At 39.3% G+C, this 20,069-nt stretch overlaps 1 protein-coding gene across 3 annotated transcripts in view; it reads right to left on the bottom strand.

The window, feature by feature from the left end:
* DCUN1D2 (defective in cullin neddylation 1 domain containing 2) overlaps positions 1–20,069 on the bottom strand; it is a 44,512-nt gene that overhangs the window by 17,839 nt on the left and 6,604 nt on the right. For all 3 annotated transcript variants that reach the window (XM_075918451.1, XM_075918450.1, XM_075918452.1), the window contains 3 exons: positions 17,750–17,918; positions 12,412–12,542; positions 472–554 (listed from right to left, as the gene is read on the bottom strand). In XM_075918451.1, coding sequence (XP_075774566.1) covers positions 472–554; positions 12,412–12,542; positions 17,750–17,918 — 383 coding nt within the window. The remainder of the gene's footprint in view (positions 1–471; positions 555–12,411; positions 12,543–17,749; positions 17,919–20,069) is intronic.

The following is a 20,069-nucleotide window of genomic DNA, read 5'->3' as shown; positions in this document are numbered from 1 at the left end:
AGGCTGGTCCCTCCACTCGGCTCTCAACTCTGGGTGGGGGAAAAGGGTTGTGCTGCCCCCGCCTCCCAGGCCAATCTCTAAGCACTGATTGGCTGGCTGTTTCCAGCCAATAAGAGCTGAGAGACTGACTCAGGTCAGTTTTTATTGGCTGGTTATTTCTGGCCAATAGAAGCTGAGAATAGGGTTAGGGGCAGGGAGATCACAGGACGCTTTCCCCCTTCCTGCAGAGCAAAGAAACATATGGACTGCACTTTAAAACGGGGCACCTGTGTGCCTGAAGATCCTGGCAGTGTGGTCTGCTGGCTGGATTGGGCCCTTGGACCATATTTTGCCCAGCCCTGTCATAAAGCAAAGTTACTGAAAAGCAAACTGCTGTCATTCACTGCACTCTTTCTCTCTCTCCTTGGTGTGCAGTGGGCCAAGGATCTATGTTGTGCATTAACATAGAAAGGAAAAGAGAAATATACTTACCAACAAAAATTTATTCCAAAGATCTAAAAATTTAAACCTTCCCGATAAGACTAAATTCCAATATGCAATAGCCATTTCTAAATCTGCAAGAAACAAAACAAACACCACATATTACAATGCTTTATACATAGTAAAAACAGGATTAAAAAGCTCTCGCAATTCAGCTCTCATTTTATTTTATCCATAAATCTCACTATACAAGTTCACTGGCAAGTTTTTAAACCCCTTTTTATGATGAAGGATCTCAATCCCTACGCCCTAATTTATCAAAAGCACCTAGTGTCTTTGGGTGCCTCACTTTTGAAGTACTCAACTTGAGACACTTTAATATACACTCAACTTTGAAGGTATTCGGGTACCTCAAAAGTGATGTTCCTAAAATAAATGAACTTTGCTGAAAAACTGGATTGTGGACCTCAATAGGTTGTTGCTTATGTGAATCATGGCAATAAAGAACAATTGATATTGGAAGTTCAGAATTTATCAAAGTAACTAAATAAGTAGGTGTTAAATGAGTGACTGTCCTTTGCTTAGTTCAACTGCAGAGGAACTTATTCAAATGGAATTTGAAGAAGAGATTTTTAGATCTCAAAGCAGTTCTGCTTATTAAGAGAAATTCCTTTAATTCTTAGTAGTAGTAGTGCCTTCTTCTCAAATCTCTACATGAGAGAGATTAGTTTTAACCATGAATTACAGTGTAATTGTCCAGGAGTCCTAGTCTATAAAAAAATATTCAGAAGTTTTGGCTGAAAATGTAGGTTTATGATGGAAGTATCACCTAACCGATGCATCCCTACTCTACAGGAGAATTAATCATATCGCTTATGTAGATATGTGACCTTATTTTGTTCTATAACAACATTATTCAAGACCAGGATTTAAAAACTCAGAACTTAGTCCACACCTTCCAGCAAAAGCAATTTGTAATGAGGCGCATACATGTGGAACAATGAAGGCAATATAAAGGGATGGAGGGAAAAGAATGCCTTCTTGAAGGCCTATATTAATTCAGACACTTAGCTTCTAATACTTAATTATGAAAGGGGGAGGTAATGGATTGAGCCCTTGCAAGGGCTGATACCCTAAAACATTTGATGGACAGAACTAAATCAAGAAATCTAAGAAGAGAGGACTTTTTGTGCTCTTAATGTAGCCATGCGTGCCCATACAATAAACAGTGACTTCCAGGCTTTTTAAAGGGCTAGTTAACTGTGCCCTTGGATGTCTGAAGTACTAAGATACAGCTCACAAAGCAAGAGTCAACAGTTGGAGAAACTGCAAGTATTCTCTAATAGTGTTAACCTCTACAGTCAAATATGTATCCAATAATTTTAGTTTATTGTTCAGTTACCGTTGGTTATGACCAAACCCTGACTTTGATTTAAGATACGATAAGAGGAAGCTGCATATCAAATTTGGTGGTCTCATCTCTTACCATTTAGAAGGAATTCTTAAACAACTGGACTCAGACAGACAGAAATGTTTCCTCTAAGCTGCCTGGGGCAGCACAGCTTCACATATGATTAATCAGCCCCTCCCAGTCAGAGGCTCAGGGCTCCATGGAGTTGACTGACTGGGTGGGGCTGATCAATCACTTGTGCAGCTATGCTGCTGCATCTGCTTAGAGGGAACACTGATGGACACAGACTCTCAAACTCTCTAAAATACAGGCAGTCCCCGGGTTACATGGATCCGACTTACATCGGATCCCTACTTACAAACGGGGTGAGGCAACCCCACACTAGCTGCTTCCCCCCAGCAGACCAGGGAGACGCGAAGCTAGCGTCCCCCCCCGCAGACCAGGGAGACGCGGAACGGCTTTTCTCAGTAGACGCCTCAGCTTGAGAATAAAGGATTGAGGGAAGTGAGGTGTGGGAGAATAAAACTGAGCTCTGGAGAAATGTTTGGCTAGAGTTTCCCTACAATATGTACCAGTTCCGACTTACATACAAATTCAACTTAAGAACAAACCTACAGTCCCTATCTTGTACGTAACCCGGGGACTGCCTGTATATAGCACATAATAATATCCTGAATAAACTATGAGATTAAAGAAATATAAAATTGATCAGTAGTTGGAAGGGATAATTATGTATCAAGTATCTAAGTAAGCAGGGCTGCAACACAAGGCCTATAGTCTGAGGCCTGCAAGATTTTAATTTAGCTGTTTTAGACCTTGGAGATTAGAAACACGCAAAATACATAAGTGACCAAAGAATTAACCCCATGACACAGGATTACAGGAAAAGATGTATCAATGGGTGATGCTGTGAAAAATTAACAGTAAATTTTATCTTATAAGATGGCCAGTAGTTACATTTTCCTAATGAATGCTCTAACTACATCTTTCCTGAAACGTGGTGTCCAGAAATGCCCTCAATACTCCAGCTGAGCACTTATCAGCATGGATTAGAATGGAAAAGTTACTTCTCATGTCTTGCTTACAATACTCTTACTAATACACCCAGAATGTTTACTTTTTTTTTTTTTTTTTGAGTGCAACACTATTGACTCATATTTAGCTTGTGAGCCACTCTGACCTCTATAAATACACAAACACATTAAAAATATATTTCTTTAGTGCTGCCTCTTTCTTCCTGGTCAAACAGGGGCTGGAAGTGCTACCAAATCAACATAATCAACATGGGGAGAGAAAAAGAGCACACTATACTGCTCTGTAGTGATACCTTATGGTTTACCCAGGAGCAATACAAGTGGGCTCTCCACAAATCTATATGCCCAAACCATTCTTGACTATACTGACAACGTAATAAGAGACCTACATGTGAGAAATATACAATATATTAAAATACTAACATTTTGGGTGGCTGGTAATGGAGGAAAGGGAAGGCACAACCTTCCCAAAATTGCCTATACACCCTGGCCAATTGGGAAGGCTGCAGCTGCGGCACAGCAGCTCTCCTCCCTGGCTCCTGGGGAGGGCTGAGGTTGGGCCGGGGCTGCAATACAGGAGTCACAGCCCTCCAGGTAGCCAGGAAGAATTGGGCTGAGGCCTGTCCCGGGCAGAAGGAGAGGGATTGGGGCTTGCCTTCCTCAGCGGGGCCTTTGCCCACTGCTCATGGCTAACATACTGTGCTTTTCATCCATAGATCACAGTGTACTTTGCTAAGGTGGACAAGCCCCCTCTGACTGAACCCCCACTACAGTCAGTGAAAAAGCTCCACTGATTTTGGTTTGTATTCTCCCTTACTGAAGTGGAAAACAAGATGTGAATTGTCTAAGGTCGTTTATGGATACGGGGAATGAAAGACTTGGACAAAGCACATTCAGTTAAAAAAGCATAGTGACAAGAAGTTGATTGCAGAGTAAACTTCCTCTTCTTCCTCCTAAAACCAAGATTTAAGGTTAATATGATCTACAGGAGGAGAGCTTTGGGACTGGAGGAGGCATTAGCCATGAGGCAAAGTCCCACTTGTCTTGAATCACTTAACAAAAGTGCTCTTTATGTAGCACAGTTCACTGTTATAGCAGTTTCCTTTTCAGAGAATACTAAAATACAATTGCAACTTAACATTAGTAATTTAAAACTAAAAGAGGAGGAGGAAGTAAAGGCAGTAGCACTGACATAAACCAAACCCTGACAGGTAAGCATTCTTTGAAAATCTTTAAATCATTGAGAAAAATATTTAAGTCTTAATACTTCTTGCTGGCAAGCTAATTAAGCTCCTAACACCATAAATGGTACATTCTTCTCCATCTTTATTTTACAGCTGTAAAACAACTAAACCACTGTTTCTGCTTTATCTTTCAAAATTAATTGGTTAACTTGGTAATTGCATTTTCCCCTCTTCTATTGCAGCTTAATCTTCTTACTGATTCTGTAAAGCTTTGCTACTTTACATAAGCCAGTCACTATTATGAAGACATTTTATTTGTTGAGCTGATTGTAACAAACTACAGTGCTCACAGTAAAAAACTAATACTGTTTATGCATGAACTACTTTCCAAGACCTCTTCTATATTAATAGGAAATGGTCATATAATTCAAAGGGGATGTACAACCTTAAGTATAATTGGTGCTACCTACTCTGTCTATAAGTAGACATAAAAAGAATGTTAAAAGAACATTATGGTTGTATCATAATGGTTCTTACCTCACAATGGTTGAGGTAAGAGATGCCAGAATTAAGACAGAATTATCATACACAGATGGACACAGTATGTTGGGGGAAGAGTCAACATGGCTTTTGTAAAGGGAAATCATGCCCCCCTGATGTATAAGAATTTTTTGGGGGTGGAGAGTCAACAAAGATCTAGACAAGGTGATGCAATGGATATAGTGTACTTTCAGAAAGCTTTTCACAAGATCCCTCATTAAAAGCTCTTAAGCAAAGGAAGCAGTCATGGAATAAAAGGGAAGGCCCTCACACAGATCAGTAACTGGTTAAAAGACAGGAAACAAAGGGAAGGAATAAATAGCCTGTTGTCACAAAGGAGTTATGGAAGAAAGGGTGAAACAGTGAGGTGGCAATGTTTGCAAACAATGTTAAATTACTCAAGATAAGTCTAAATGAACTGTGAAACTTAGGGATTTACAACGGGATTCCACTGATTCACTGGGCAACAAAATGGCAGATGAAATTCAGTGTGCACATAAAAAACCCCGATGGGGTCTAAATCAGCGTTTATACTCAAAGATCTTAGAGTCATTGTGGATAGTTTTCTAAAAGCCATCTGCTAAAAATGCAGTGGCAGCCGAAAAAGCTAACAATGTTAGGAACAACTAGGAAAGGTATAGATAAAAAAGACAGAAAATATCATATAATACCACTAAGTAAATCCATAGTACATCCAACAACTTGAATACTGGGTGCAGCTCTGGTAACCCCATCTCAAAAAGATATATAGAATGGGAAATAGTACAAAGGACACCAACAAAAATTATTACAGACATCTATCTTTTGATCAAGGATGCCTTTGAAACACAAACCTGTATGTTCTTCTCACATACAAAGTTCTTCTGCTCATAACTTGTAAAGTGTCAGAGTGAAGAAAAAACATCCCCTTGAACCAAGTGAATAGGTGAAGAGATTTCAGCAGAGCAACGAAGACTGATGTGACTACTGTTTCCTGGTAGGAAATGGAAGGACCCTCTAGAGGAAATGACTGAAAGTTCCTCCACTCCTCTGTAACAAAAAAAGTCTATTGGAAAATACTTCTGAGCACTGGCAAACTCTCAAACATTAGTGCTTGCAGCTCAAAAGTAAGATCCATAAGGATGTTCATACCAACCTCTGGCTCCAAGTAAGAAAGATCTCATTTTGAATCTGGCTGCTGCCTTTAGTAATTTGATAATCTTTGGGTGTAAATTGACCAAGGAACAATTAAGCAGATACCTTTGAACAACCGTGTCATCCAAGAGCTAAGACTCGAACTTTTCAGATCACTCTTAAGAGCCAGAGAGCATGGAGCACAGGCGAGATTAACTTCTCTAGTCCTATACCAAGCAAACTTTAAAGAGACTGCAACTTCCAGAGTCAGTAACAAGATCATGAGGTGCAGATTAAACATAGGTAGAAACAGTGGGTTTTTTTGTGACGGTATGCACCTTTTTTTGGGAGCACTTGCTGTTTTCCCCCGGCACAGCCCCCAGCCAGCCCTGGGAGCACTCGCGCTGTGCTGGACAGAAGCCCGCTCAGGACACATGACTGCATTTCGGCCTCAGCGCTGTTTTTTCCCCCGCTCAACAACTGGCAACCCTAGTACTGGCACTTTTTTTGTTTTTTTATTTTAAACACAAAGAAAGCACTGGGCAGAACTATGGTGAATTCCACAGTCTGATAAATCCTATTAAAAAAATCTTGTCAATTCTTCCTGGTGAACTAGACCTTGACAAAACAAATCCTACCCAGAAGGTACAGGAGACATTCAAGTGAAATGTACTCATTCCCTTCCATCCTTAGTGCTGACAGCATACATTTTACTTGATTTTTAAAATCTTTTTATATTTTATCTACTTCTATGAGGCAGTACACTTTGGGTGCGTCTAGACTACATTCCTCTTTTGAAAGAGGAATGCAAATGAAGGTAATCGAAAATGCAAATGAAGCACTGATTTACAAATCTCACTTTTCATTTGCACAACCAGAAGAGATTATGCAAACGAAAAGTGAGATTGAAGCTGCTGCAGTCTATCTTCCAGGGTTCAAATAAGCGGGTCTAGTGAAGACACGCTAATTTGAACAGAAGCCACTCTGGTCAATGCTGGTAGTCCTGCTTCCATGAGGAGTAAGGGAAGTCGAAGGAAGAGTATTTTCCCTTTGACTTCCTGGAGAGCACCAAAAGTCAAGTTAAGGTGCTATGAAATTAACATAGTTGAAGTTGCATATCTTAATTTGACCTTATCCTGTAGTGTAGACATTCCCTTAGTTACCCAGGGAACACAAAAAAAACCCCAAACAAACAAAAACATTGATTTGAACAGAACTGAGGAAACTAATCATGACTCTAGATTTTTAAAAAAGAAAACAAATGTTGTAGGCCAGTCAACAATGAAAATTAGTTTGTCAATGTTAAGAATAGAATATTTAAAGAGAGAATGAATCCTGTATTCTGCAGTTTCTATGTATAGGCCTGCTCAGACTAAATTCCACGAATTTAAGCATAACTTGCCACACTGAGAGCTCAGTCCTGCTTTTATTCTAAACTTCGTAAAAAGAGCTGTTGTGCATGAATATATACAATATTTCAGATACATCTCAAATACTAAATGACATGAACTGGTGGATGAAAATTTTGAACACAGCACATATTTGACAACCAACAAGCATTAAAAACCAACTGCCACATGGTGAAATTTTCCTCAATTTATCATCACAAGCAACCTGTAAACCGTAACAGGGAAGACATTGACAGGACCACCTCAGACAGTTCAAGCTCACACCAGAAGAATGAGATCTTCATTTGGAGTCTCAACTTTTTGCTTTTAGATTTCCATTTGTTTTTAAATACAGTTGAAGGCATCTAAAGCACCTGATATAATTTTGTGTTTATTATACATGTAAACAAACAATAGATGGTTGTGAAAGAGCATCTTTATAGCTGCAAAGGTAATCTTTGGAAAGTGAATCAATGCATCACTTCCAGAGATTGGAGATGCCCATTAGGGCCTACTTTGCACTTAAAATTTAGGCTGTCATAATTATATGCTCAGGGATGTGAAAAATCCATATCCCTGAGTACTGAAGTTATGATGACTGCCCTAGCCTCTGGTGTAGATACAGGGGATCCCTACTTTAGTCTCCCCGGTATACATCCATTCCACACTAAAGTCGTTGACGTTTGTAGGAACTAATGCATTATAAGTCCTCCTATTCCCCACTACAAATCGTGCACAACACTCCCTCCAATTTGCTTAAATGGAAGTTAGCTATGGGGAAAAAAATTCCCCGCTTTAAGTTTTTTCGCTGTAAATCCAAGTTTTTTGGAACATATCTTATAGAGAGGACCCCCTGTACAGCTAGGTCAATCTAAGAATATTTTTGTTGATTGAGCTATTGTTCAGGGAGGGAGTATTCCTACAGCAACACAAGAAACACATTCTATCATTGTATTCCGTGTTTACATTATGGGGTTATAGAATCATAGAACACTAGAACTGGAAGGGACCTCGAGAAGTCATCAAGTCCAGTCCTCTGCCCTCACGGCAGGACGAAGCACCATCTAGATCAACCCTGATAGATGTCTATCCAACCTGCTCTTAAATAACTCCAGTGATGGAGATTCTACATCTGGAATTGGCCATTTTGAATTATGCTGGAATAGGCCATTATGCTGGGATAGGTCATTTTGAATTATACTCCTGTTCTTTAAGTGTTTATAACCCTTCCTATCTTGGTCTCGTCTGCAGTTTTTAAAAGTACACTATCTACTCCATTATCAAAGTAATTAGTGAAAGTTTAAAAATATCAGGGCAGACCCTTGAGGGGCCCCACTAGTTATACCCTCCCAGTTTAACAGCAAACCACTGATAACTACTCTCTGAGCATAAACTATCAGGTGGGTATGCCCCCACCTTAGAGTAATTTAATCTAAACATGTTTCCCTAGTTTGCTTATCAAAATGTTATACAGGACTGTGTCACTACCTTACTAAAAATCAAGATATATCACATCCACTACTTCCTCCCATCCACTAGTACAGTAACCCTGTCCAAGGAGGAAATTAGGTTGGGTAAGCATATTTTATCCGTGACAAATCCACATTGGCTATTAATCGTTACCCTATTTACAAACTGATTGTTTAATCATTTGTTCCAGTATCTTTCCATGTATCAAAGATAGGCTGACTTGTCTATAACTCTTTGAGTCTTCTTTATTCTTCTTTTTAAAGACAAGTACTGCATTTGCCTTCCTTCAGTCCTCCAGGACCTCACTTGTCCTCCATGACTTCTTGAAGATAATTGCTTATGGTTCCGAGATTGCTTCAGCTAATTGCTTAGGTACCATATAGTGAATTTCATCAGGATCTATGTTCTTGAATACAGCCAACTTATCTTAACTAACTAACTAACTAACTTTCTTTCAATGTGTTGTGTCACAACTAACCTTTTTAGTGAAGACAGAGGCGAAAAGAGATGTTAAACACTTCAGCCTCTCTGAAGTTATCCATTATTAGTTCACATTCCCTGCTAAGTAGTGGACCTATACTTTCCCTTGCCTTTCTCTTGGTCCTAGGCTCTCTCATTCTATCTCTACATGTTTTCACTATTATTCTGTATTTATCTGTACAATGTGTCCATGCTTCCATTTCTGTAGGATTTCTTTCTGATTTGCAAGTAATTAAAAAGCTCATGATAGTAAAAATAGGAAGAGATAATTATGGCTCCATCTTTCCTTCCCATTAGGATAGTTTTAAAGGTCCAGCTGCAAAATGTCTCTGAGAAATTGTCAGGTCTCCAGATCAGAGTACTTGGGTCCAGCATCCCCTCTACGCAGTAAACCCCGAGCCTCTGACTGGGCAGGGCTAATTAATCACCTATGAAGCTGTTCTGTTCTGCAGCTTAGAGAGAACACTGCTTGACTCCACACTCCATTAATAGCATTAAAGTCAGCGGCACTTCAACTTCAGTCCACATCCTCTGATAGGCCAGCTATCTGAGTACCACTTAACTCACTTGTATGCATGGAGGGGGAAAATATTTGGGGCAATAGGAAAGCTACAAGCTGAGCTAACAGCACAGTGAAAACAAGTTGTAAGAATTTTCCTACGGCATAACAAACTAACGAACAAAAAGCAATTAACTGTTTTGTAAGCTATCCTGATTCTTGCAGACTATTGCTTGTCTGAAGCAATCATGGAGTTGGCATCACAGAGTTCACTGATTTTCACAACGATATAAAAGTTTGCATACTAATTTACATGCTAGTTCCGGACTTCATCCCAGTTAAACCCACAAAGGACTGAGTTCATACCTGATGTAAGTGGGTGTAACTCCACTGAAAAAAAGAGGATTATACCTACATAAACTTGCCCAAATATGATGCCTTTCTTAAAAATACTAAAAAGTTAACTTTCTAAAGCTGAAAAAATGTATATAAAAAAATACCACCTTTCAAAAAACCTGACAATACCCAATTCAGGTAACATTAAGCATTACCAGAATGGTTAAAATTCCCAAGACCTTAAGTTAGCAACAATACAGTAATCAATTTCTAGAGTCCTCTTAAATTAATTTTCATTTCTGCTCTTCTCAGTTTTGTCTCGTAAGTACCTTCAAGACAGTCTAGTGTTCCTTACATAAAATACCACTTTTTTTGGGATAAAGAGATACCATATACCTAGGGGCCTATCCAGGGTGAGCAGATATCTGGTCCAGAGAGAAAAGAGTTAAGTTGGAGTATTCAAAAAACTGCTCAGTTCCTTTTTTTTTCTTTTGTGCCATATACACAAGTGTATCCAGAGTTATAATGCTGATAGTGATGCCTTTCATATTTAACAGATTTAGGTAGATAAATCAATTAACACATGTTAACACCTGTGATTAACGCAGGGCAGAATTAACACATTAAAAAAATTAACACGTTCTAATCACAGGTGTTTTTGTGTGTGCGGTGCTGCTCCTCTGAAACGTCGCTGCAGCGTTTCAAAAGGGGCAGCACCGCACAGCTGACCCTGGGCTCGTCACAGCTTTGTAAAGGGGCAGCGCTGTGTGGAGCCTGGGATCAGCACTATACACTTTATATTGTGTTGTAATTGAAATCAATATATTTGAAACATCCAAAAATATTTAAATAGATAGTATTCTTATTATTAACAGCGTGATTAATAACAATTAACTTTTTTAATTGCTTGACAGCCCTAATTTTATGTATACCAATTTCTCTTTTGGATTCCAGTCAACTTAAACAGAAAATAGCTTGTAATATGCTTTCATCAGTTATTCCAAGTTAGATATTATACAAACTAAACCTGTGTGGTAAGTTTTGCTCTGGCTCCAATTACTATGATTTTAAATAAATGGTGTGCATTTTAGAACATAAACTTTTAACTGCTGAGCTTTATCTCTAGTAAAAGTCACAATGCCAATGCTTTACTCTGTCAATTTTTAAATGGATTGATTCAAGTTGCTAACAGGCCCTCACAAATAAGACACTGGCTGCAGGGTTTTACCAGACACTTAAGCTGTAGGATGATATCTAGTAGGTATGGCAGTGGTAAACAGTACGAAAAAAATATTCAAGGAGAGACACAATACGTAAAGGAAAATAAAGGTGATTAAACTCATCATAGTTTAATAAAATCTCCAAAGACAGTGGGAAAGGCAAGACCCATATACTAAAAGTAAAACCAAGTAAAGAATGAACAAATCTCTTAGTCAAGATTGTTTGAGACAATTTTTGCTTCTGTACATGTCTATCTTCTCTCATTTCCCTCAAGCTACTTTTACTATAAAAAAAGTGTTTGTTAACTTCCATGCCATTTCAAAGTTACACACAATTGAAATGGCTGGAATAAGTGACAACTTTCTCCCAAATACTGTGCATATAACAAAACACAATGGTGACAATATTCTTATATTGGTGACAATACAATAAATGTTTTGTTAGCCCTCATGTTGTCTGGTTTTACCAATCTGTTGTCTGCTTCATGGATAAACTGATTTAATAACTGTTGGACAAAGATTTACAAATGTATTTAATGCCAAAGGTTTGACGCTCTTAGATTTATCTATTTATAAACTAGGCAAACATCTTTGACTTGACAAAAGTAATAACAGCATCTGTAAAAAGAAAAGATATCTTTATAGTACTGCATCAGTGAGTAAAGAATATCAATTGTTATGCTGACAGCAACAGCAAGGTATGGGTTGGGATGAACACTCAAACAGAGTCTTGTTAAAAGAACAGTAAAAAAATATTTACTGAATGTTGATATCCCTGCCTGTTAACTTGGAGCTGCTTCCACAATGTTTTATGCCAAACTGGGTCAAGATAAAATATGATACCAAAGCAAGCCTACTTTGGTGTCAGTCTACATTTTTCACCTATGAAAAAAGTGTTTGTACAGAATAGTGGGATTCCCAAGATTTTACACCTGGGATTAATATAAAACTATTATTTTTAGAACAACAAAAGTTTATTTAGTGCTGAACGAAACAAGGAAAACAATGTGGCTTTTACACCAGAGCAGTTTTGTCTAAGTAACAATACTAGCTATACATTTTTGTTAATTTTTCTAAGAACATTCTTGCCACATGCAGTTGTGCATTGAATTTATATAATGTTAAATGTGGTAAAAAAACTTTGCTAATTTATCTTACCCTATGCAGCATTAAAGAAAAGATTGAATGGAGGGGAGGCAAAGAAATTATTTGAACTTTACTATAGTCATAACCTGCAACTTGTGACTAGTATTTTTTTGAAGACATGTGAATCAAGCTTGATGTTTTACCCTTCTCTTCTTGGTTTCTATACTCACCTAAACCTTTTTGTCCAGGGTTTTTAGCAAAGGTAAAGGTAAACTGGTAAAAATCTTTGAACTTTACTGGATCCTTTAGCTCTTGTTCCAATCTTGGCAATAGAGCTTTTAGCTTGTCTGTGGTGTCACACCTGCCACAGGAAAGATTACATTATTTGTATATAAAACATATATAAAGCCATTTTAGAAAAGAAGCTTAGAAATATTTATCATAAAGACACAAATGAGCGAAATTATGGTAAGATTCAACTACAGAGTGTCACTTTAATTTTCTTTTAAGGGTTCTGAGGAGAAATAAGGGGCAATGTTATATACAAGCACCAAAATAATACAGACTGAATTAAGTCTGAGACATTTAATCTATAGATCTTTTTTCCGATGCATTTCAGTACCAGAATGAACCATCATCATCTAGTCTGACCTCCTGCATAATAGTCAGTGAAACACCCAACAATCCCCTTATCCAGCCCAGAACTTCTGGCTGAGCTAAGAGCATAGCTTTTAGAAATATGTCCCATTTTGATTTTAAATACTAAGTGAATGACAAACTCCCACATCCCTAGGTAAATTGTTTCAATGGTTGATTACCCCGACTTAAAATTGTACATCTTATTTCTAGTCTGTCTAGCTTCAGCTTCCAGCCCTGGATCCCAAAATGCCTTTGTAGAGTGATGTTATAATGTATGGGAATAAATAAGTTTCCCCAACCGTGTGGCTGTGGATATCATAAATTACACCTTGTTTCTTGTATTTTTTTACTGTTAAGGGTGGCTTCTGTGAGCATGTTTGTTTGTGCATGTGAGTGTTTGCTAGGGATGTTAAATTGCAAGTAATTGACTAACTGAATAGTCAATGGATTTTGCATCGACTATTCAATTAGTTGATAGGGCACCTCCGCCTTTGAAGTGTAGCAGCAGCCTTTAGCACTGTTGCTACACTTCAAAGGCGAAAGTGCCGCATGGAGCCTGGGGTCAGCTGGGGACTCCCCCGTTGACCTTGAGCTCTATGTGGTGCTGCCGCTTTGAAATGCTGTGGCATTTCAGATTGCAGACTAGAGCTGATCAGAAATAAATTAAGGATGTTAAGGACTATTCGACTAGTTGATCCCCTCACCCCAGACAGAGGCAGCAAAGGGGGAAAAAAAGAGGGTACTTCAAAATGGCAGCGCCGCACAGCTGAACCTTGGATGAGCTATGCGGCGCTGCTGCTTTGAAAGGGGCAGTGCCGCACAGCTAATCCCTGAATCAGCTGTGTGGCACTGCTGTGCATGGAGCCCAGAGTCAGTGACCCCGGTCTCCAAAGAGGGCTCCAGCTCCCTGTGGCATTTCAAATGGGCAGCACAGCATGGAGCCTGGGGTCAGCGGGGAACTCTGAGTTCCCTGCTAACCCCAGACTCCATGCTGCGTTGCCACTTTGAAATGCACAAGAGCTCCTGCTGGGGACTCTTGTACATTTTGAAGCAGGCACCAGTGTGTAGTCCGAAGTCAGTGGGACTTCCCACTAGCCTGGGCTACATGCCGAGTTTTGCATTCCTCCTTTGAAATGTACAAGAGCTCCAGCAGAGGCTTTTGTACATTTCAAAGGAGGAATGTGGAAGTGCCTATCGATGGAAATTCCATCGACTAGTCAATTAACTGCAATTTAACATTCTTAAAATAAATCTCTCTTAATTGGTTGAGTTGATGGAGTAATGAACAGTCTTCTATCTTAAACCACCATAATCAAGTAAAATTTAAATATAATTAATTGCATTCCTGCAGAACTGTAATGTTCTATTTCTTTACTATTTTTATTGCTGTTGCACTAAATTTGAGGATTTTTTAATTTACTAAACTACTCACCATTGTCTACGTACACTGTATGGGAATTTGTATTACATGTGAAGCTTGTGAGCAATGTTAACTTTAAACACTTTTCATCCATACTATCACATTCCTCAATCAAAAACAAGGAAAAAGAAGAGTCTACCCCATGACCTGAAGGCTGACAGATTGGTACTAGCAAACCATGATTGAAATACATTTTAGAATTGAGACACTTCTGCTGAAAGACAATAATATTGAGGCACTGCCAGCTGAATTATTTCCTATATGAGGCTGAGTCAGTTGAGGTCAAACTGGGTATTTTTCAGGTAGCAAGGACACAAATCAAAAGATAGATTTTTGAATGTAGCCAATACTATAAATTGAACCTGGAAACAAAGAACAATAGGGGAGTTGGAAGCACATTTTGAATGGAGGAGGGGGAATGGAGAGAAAGCAATTACCATGGTTCCTATTTGCCCGCAGCCCAATCCTGGGTACTGTTCCAGACCATCTGGGTGATGCCTTCACCTCTGCCTGCCCATAGATACACACAATTACTGCCTCCCCACAAGTTGAGGCAGGCCCGGTCCCCAGCCATTCCTTGGAGGGTGATGGCGATGAGGGGGGCTAGCCAGAACCTGATTTCTTGTGGGCTAAGAGTCAATCAAAGAGGGGAGAGAGCAACTGGAGCTAAATGGCATAGAGCAAAATCAGAGGGGAAGCAGAGTGGAGAAGAGACAGAAACATAGATAATTCTCTGCCACCAATACTTTTATTGTGGGAACTGCTGTGATAATTGGGCCTACAAATTTGCCTTAATTCAGAACTCAATATAAAAAGTATAGGAGAGTTCAGAAGATGTCATAACTTATAAAATGGTGGCCAAAAACAATCAGTTCATTTCACTAGTTACATATACCACCTCATTTTAATAAATCAGTAAGTTTTAAATGCAAAATATGTCTTATAAGAAAAAATGTTTGTATGTAGCACATTTAAATAGTTTTATTTTTAAATCATGTTTTTGTCCATTTTAATTTAATCTGAATACTTATTCAAATAGAGGATGACAAATCACAAGTAAAAAATGTATTTCTTATTAATTAGTAAATAAGAAATACATCATTCACTATTTTCCAACAGAATAAAAAAGTGAACATTATGAATCTGAAAAAAGCAAGCTAAGCTATACAACTGCTTAACTAAATGTGCACAGATATATCTTCATCCTTAGCAAAAAACAGCAACAAATTTAGTGAAAAGGCTCTCTTTATAGTTCTAAATCAATTTGTTTTAATAGTTACCAACCAATAAGAACATTCTTTTCCACTTTCATATTGCTAAGGCTTTCATTTTCCAAATGACACCCAAAAGCAATACATATCCTATATTTAATCAAATATGTACTCTTAACACAAAACCTCAACAGTGACTTCATGTGCTTTCATATCAACAGATAAAAACATCTGACTGCCACACATTCTATGCTTATGGGAAATTATTTTGCCTTACTCTAATGAGGTTAATGTTTAGGTTTTGCATTAAAGTGCCAGTTTGAAGCCTAGGCACTTACTTTTATGCAAGTGTGCTGCCAAAACCAGGTACTGAACAGATGATCTCCAAAACTAAAAGCATGCTTGTATTAAAGAGCCAGGCTCTCAAAACTGCCTCAGACTTGCATCTACAAATCTACATATACACAGATGGAATGGGTGACATAAGAAAAATGTGTAACAAATTACTGACATGTGAAATGTATGTATTGGCAATTCATGTCACAGCATATAAATCAGTTTTCAAAGCATAAAAAGTAGTCACAGGAATACCAGATTCTATCATTGGTTTGGGGAGAACTGTGGTGTATAGTGGTCAAAAATAGGATTATGAAAACTGGTTTAGTCACTCTGAAGAGCAGTGCATAAGACTGGGTTTTACCAGGTTGGAGACCTAAGTTCTATGCCTGCAATGACTTTGCATAAAGCCTGCTAACCTGAAAGGGAGAGGTAAGAACAAGAATGTTCAGAAATTCTTCCCTATCTCCCAGGCTGGGGTTCATATTTTCAATCAATAATAAGGGAATTTTAAACAGCAGTTAGCAAAGATGAGATCTGAACTCCTGAACTTTCATTTCCATGGATGTGACTGGCATGTTAGGGCACCCCTAAATCAGACAGTCATCGTGGGAAAGGAAAACAAGAAAAGCACATGAGGCTTCGGTGCAATTTTGATAAAACTCAGATGCACACATTACATAAGCGAGCTATAGTCACATTCAGAAATGTAGCTTCTTAAAACCCCTTTGTACTTTTTTTACTACAGTTAGCTTTGCACAGGCAACAGAGTCATGGAAGCGTGAGCTGGAGTCTATTTTAGCTTATCTATCTTCAAAATTATCAGCTAACTTTGAGTTGTAGAAATTTCATCTCATTGGAACACTCAACTACTACAGGTTGAACCTCCAGTCTAGCACCCTCAGGATCTGACCAGTGCCAAACAGAGAAATTGCCTCACTATGGAGGTCAATATTGTCTAACAGCAATGCTAACACTTCCACTGCTTACTGGGCTCTTAAAACATTTTAGTGGTAAATTAGAACTAAACAACAGCGAAGAACACAGAGTCAGGACTGGTGGCTCTAAACAAACCTTCTGGGACCACAGGAAACTTGGCTACACTTGTAAGTAGACATCCGGCTAAGTAAAATCATGCTGGACCTGATAAACAGTAAGAGCTAGGACTACCAAGACTGGTATGCAGCTTCCTCTTATCTTAACTTAAAGCAAAGTCATGGTTTGGTTGTACCAGGAATTCAATTGCTTCTCATAAAATGGAAGAGGAGGAAAGTCTGGCTGGAGGAACTATTATACTGTGGAATGACCACTGGCTGGCAGCACCCAACACCCTTGGCTATCCCGGGGAGCAGCTGCTGGCTGCTGCGTGTCCTCTGCAGGCCCCGGAGGGGGGGGGGGGGGGGAAATTGTGTGTGTGTGTGGCTCACACACACACACACACACTTTCCCCACCCAGGGAGCACCGCTGAGAGGACTGTGGAGACTCCACCCTGCCCCCAGGCTGGGGAAGCACCAGGCCTGCGTGCCCCCCCATCCCAGGGGAAAGTTGGCAGCATGGGTGCATGGCAATGCTGGGTAAGTCTTCTAGTACAAATAAAAGGGAAAAACATGAAGAAAGAAAAATATAAGCCAAAATATATAAGTATTTTCCTACTAGCTATAGAAAGTGAGAAAATGGCAAAAGAAGTAGACAAGTTAGACTTAAGATGAGACATGAAAAAAAGACATTATTAAGATAAATACACAGAACAAGTGAACTAAAAGAGGAAGGTGACAGGGAGAATGTAGACTGGAGAAGGGGAGACAGGAGAGTAAGTTAACAATCAAAATTAAGGTTAGCATAGAGTAAATCCATGGAATACTTTAAAAGTTAGACATCTAACCCAGCTTTCCATTGACTTCAGTGGGAGTTAGTTCAAGCCCTAAAAAGTTTTCAACTACAAAGAAAACGGATACACTCACCCCAACTCTGTCATTCCATCTATAAATTCCTTTTTACTGAATTCACATTGAGTGGCTGCCCTGAACTTCCATGCTATGACCAAGACGCTGATACTGGCAGGATCCAGGCTTAAATCATCACAAAACTGTTGAATTCCATCAATGCCAATTTTATTTTCATCCTGTGGGTCTACAGTAAAAAAATAAAAAAAATAGATTATACTATATACATTAAAAACCCTACTACAGACCAATGACCTGAACAGTTTTGATATGCTGCAGTGCAGAAGTTATTGCAGGAGTACTTCTCAAATCTATTTATTCTTAATTAGGACATCAAATTTAGTCTATTTTAAAAAGTAAGTTAACAGTATTGTCTTCCAAAGACCCCATGCCAATTTTTGTGGGCTTTTTATTCTTCTTAAAACAATGACTATCCCTTAGATATTTTTCCCTTCTCCCCGTTGCTATGTGAAAGACCCACAAAAACAACAGGTGGAACTGTCTTAACTAAGGAGGAAATAAAAACGCACAAGTAGATAAGGCATTTACTAGTTCGAACACTGCAACAGGTGAAAGAGAATCACCAAATGTGGCATACAGATTATTTTTCCTGGTAGTGAGATCTGAGAAGGGAGCCTGAAAGTCAGATTGTTTTGGGGCTTTTTTATACTTGCAGAGTAAGCAAATCAATGGGACACAATATTATTTCCTTATTGCCTAGCACAACAGGCCTCAACTTGGATGAGGCCATTCAGCACCACTGTGACATACATAACTGTTTAATAATAAGTGGTTACGAGCTAGGATAGAACCAAATGTTGTAACTGCCAGTGTCAGTTTATGTCACAAACATATGTATAAACATTTAAATATGGAAAACGAAGTCTAACAAAAATACTAACAAAACCTAAAATAAATCCTTCATGGAAACTGTACTGGATTTTCAATTAATCTGACCCCAAGAAGCAGTTACTATACAAGCATGACAGCTATTTTTCCTTGTTACAAAAAACTAATAGAGTATAATGCAGGATTGTCTTAAAAATGTATTATGGTTACATACACATAAGCAGTATCCTCAAAGTTACCCTTCTACTCTATACTGTAATGTATAGTCTGTACTAAATACATAGAACTGTTTGTCCAAAATTTAGATGTAACAAGTTATAAGTCTTTCTTTAATTACAATAGCTTACTATATCACAGCTACAGTACTATATTTTTATTAAAGTTAGGGATGTCAACATGTAGTTGACTACATGATTAACCAATAAGCCTGGACTTATCGGTTAATCCTGTCACCTACATGCAATTCCCCCCTTGCTGCCTCTGGGGAGGCGAGAGCCGGTGCCGGTGAGGATCTCATGGAGCCACCTCCCTTCCCCCTGTGCTGCTGCCTCTGATAGAGAGGTAGCAGTGTGGAGCGTGAGGGGGGTCATGTGGGAGCCGGTACACACAGCAAGCTGGCTTTCATCCTGGCTCCCACCATGCATCAGCTCTCGCAGAACCACCTGCCCCCCCCTTGCTGCCTCCCACAGAGGAAGCATAGGGTGGGGGAGAGTAGGCAGGAGCCAGTGCTCAGGGGAGCTGGCTCAAAAACCAGCTCTCCACGAGCACTGCCTCCTCCCTATTCCCCCCCTGCATTGCTGCCTCTATCAGAGGCAGCAGTACGGAGGGTGAGGTAATAGGGAAGGCTGCCTCTCTCTGCAGTGGGCCCAGGCTCGTTGCAGATGGAGGCTGCCCCGTAAATGCTAGCACAGTCTCTGTCCGCGGAGAGCTCAGGTTCCCTGCTGACAAAGGCTGGTGCTGCAGAGCTCCCCACACAGACCAGCTCTCGCCTGTTGCCCCACTCTGTATCAGAGGCAGCAGTGGAAGGTGGCAGAGGAATCCTGGGGAGTGGGGCTGGGAGCGCACTAGCTGCCAGCCCATCCCTAGGGTCTACTGAATAGTTATTAACCACTAACTTTTGATGTAACTACACAATCATTCAATTACACGGTATCTAACATTCCTAATTATAATGCAACTGAAAAATTATTTAAAGTTTGATATTTTGGACAGCTAATTTGTATAGACTTCAACTTTCAATCCTTTCTTTGACCTTTCTCCTGCAATCTGATCATATTGCAGGATCTGGGCCTTAAAATGCAGCTATATTTTAAAATGAGTAGTCCGGTGGCACCTTAGAGACTAACAAATATATACAGTAAAACCTGTGTTATCTGGCACGCTCGGGGATTAGGGCGTTCTGGAATGATCTAAAAATTCCAGTTATCTGAGGGACCCATCAACCTAGGAAAAACCAATGGACAATAATAGTAAAACTCAAATTTTTAAT

The sequence above is a fragment of the Pelodiscus sinensis genome, chromosome 1 (assembly GCF_049634645.1).
Source record: "Pelodiscus sinensis isolate JC-2024 chromosome 1, ASM4963464v1, whole genome shotgun sequence".
Taxonomy (NCBI): domain Eukaryota; kingdom Metazoa; phylum Chordata; order Testudines; family Trionychidae; genus Pelodiscus; species Pelodiscus sinensis.
Note: the sequence above shows the minus strand (reverse complement) of the source record. Positions and strands in the feature narration are given on the sequence as shown.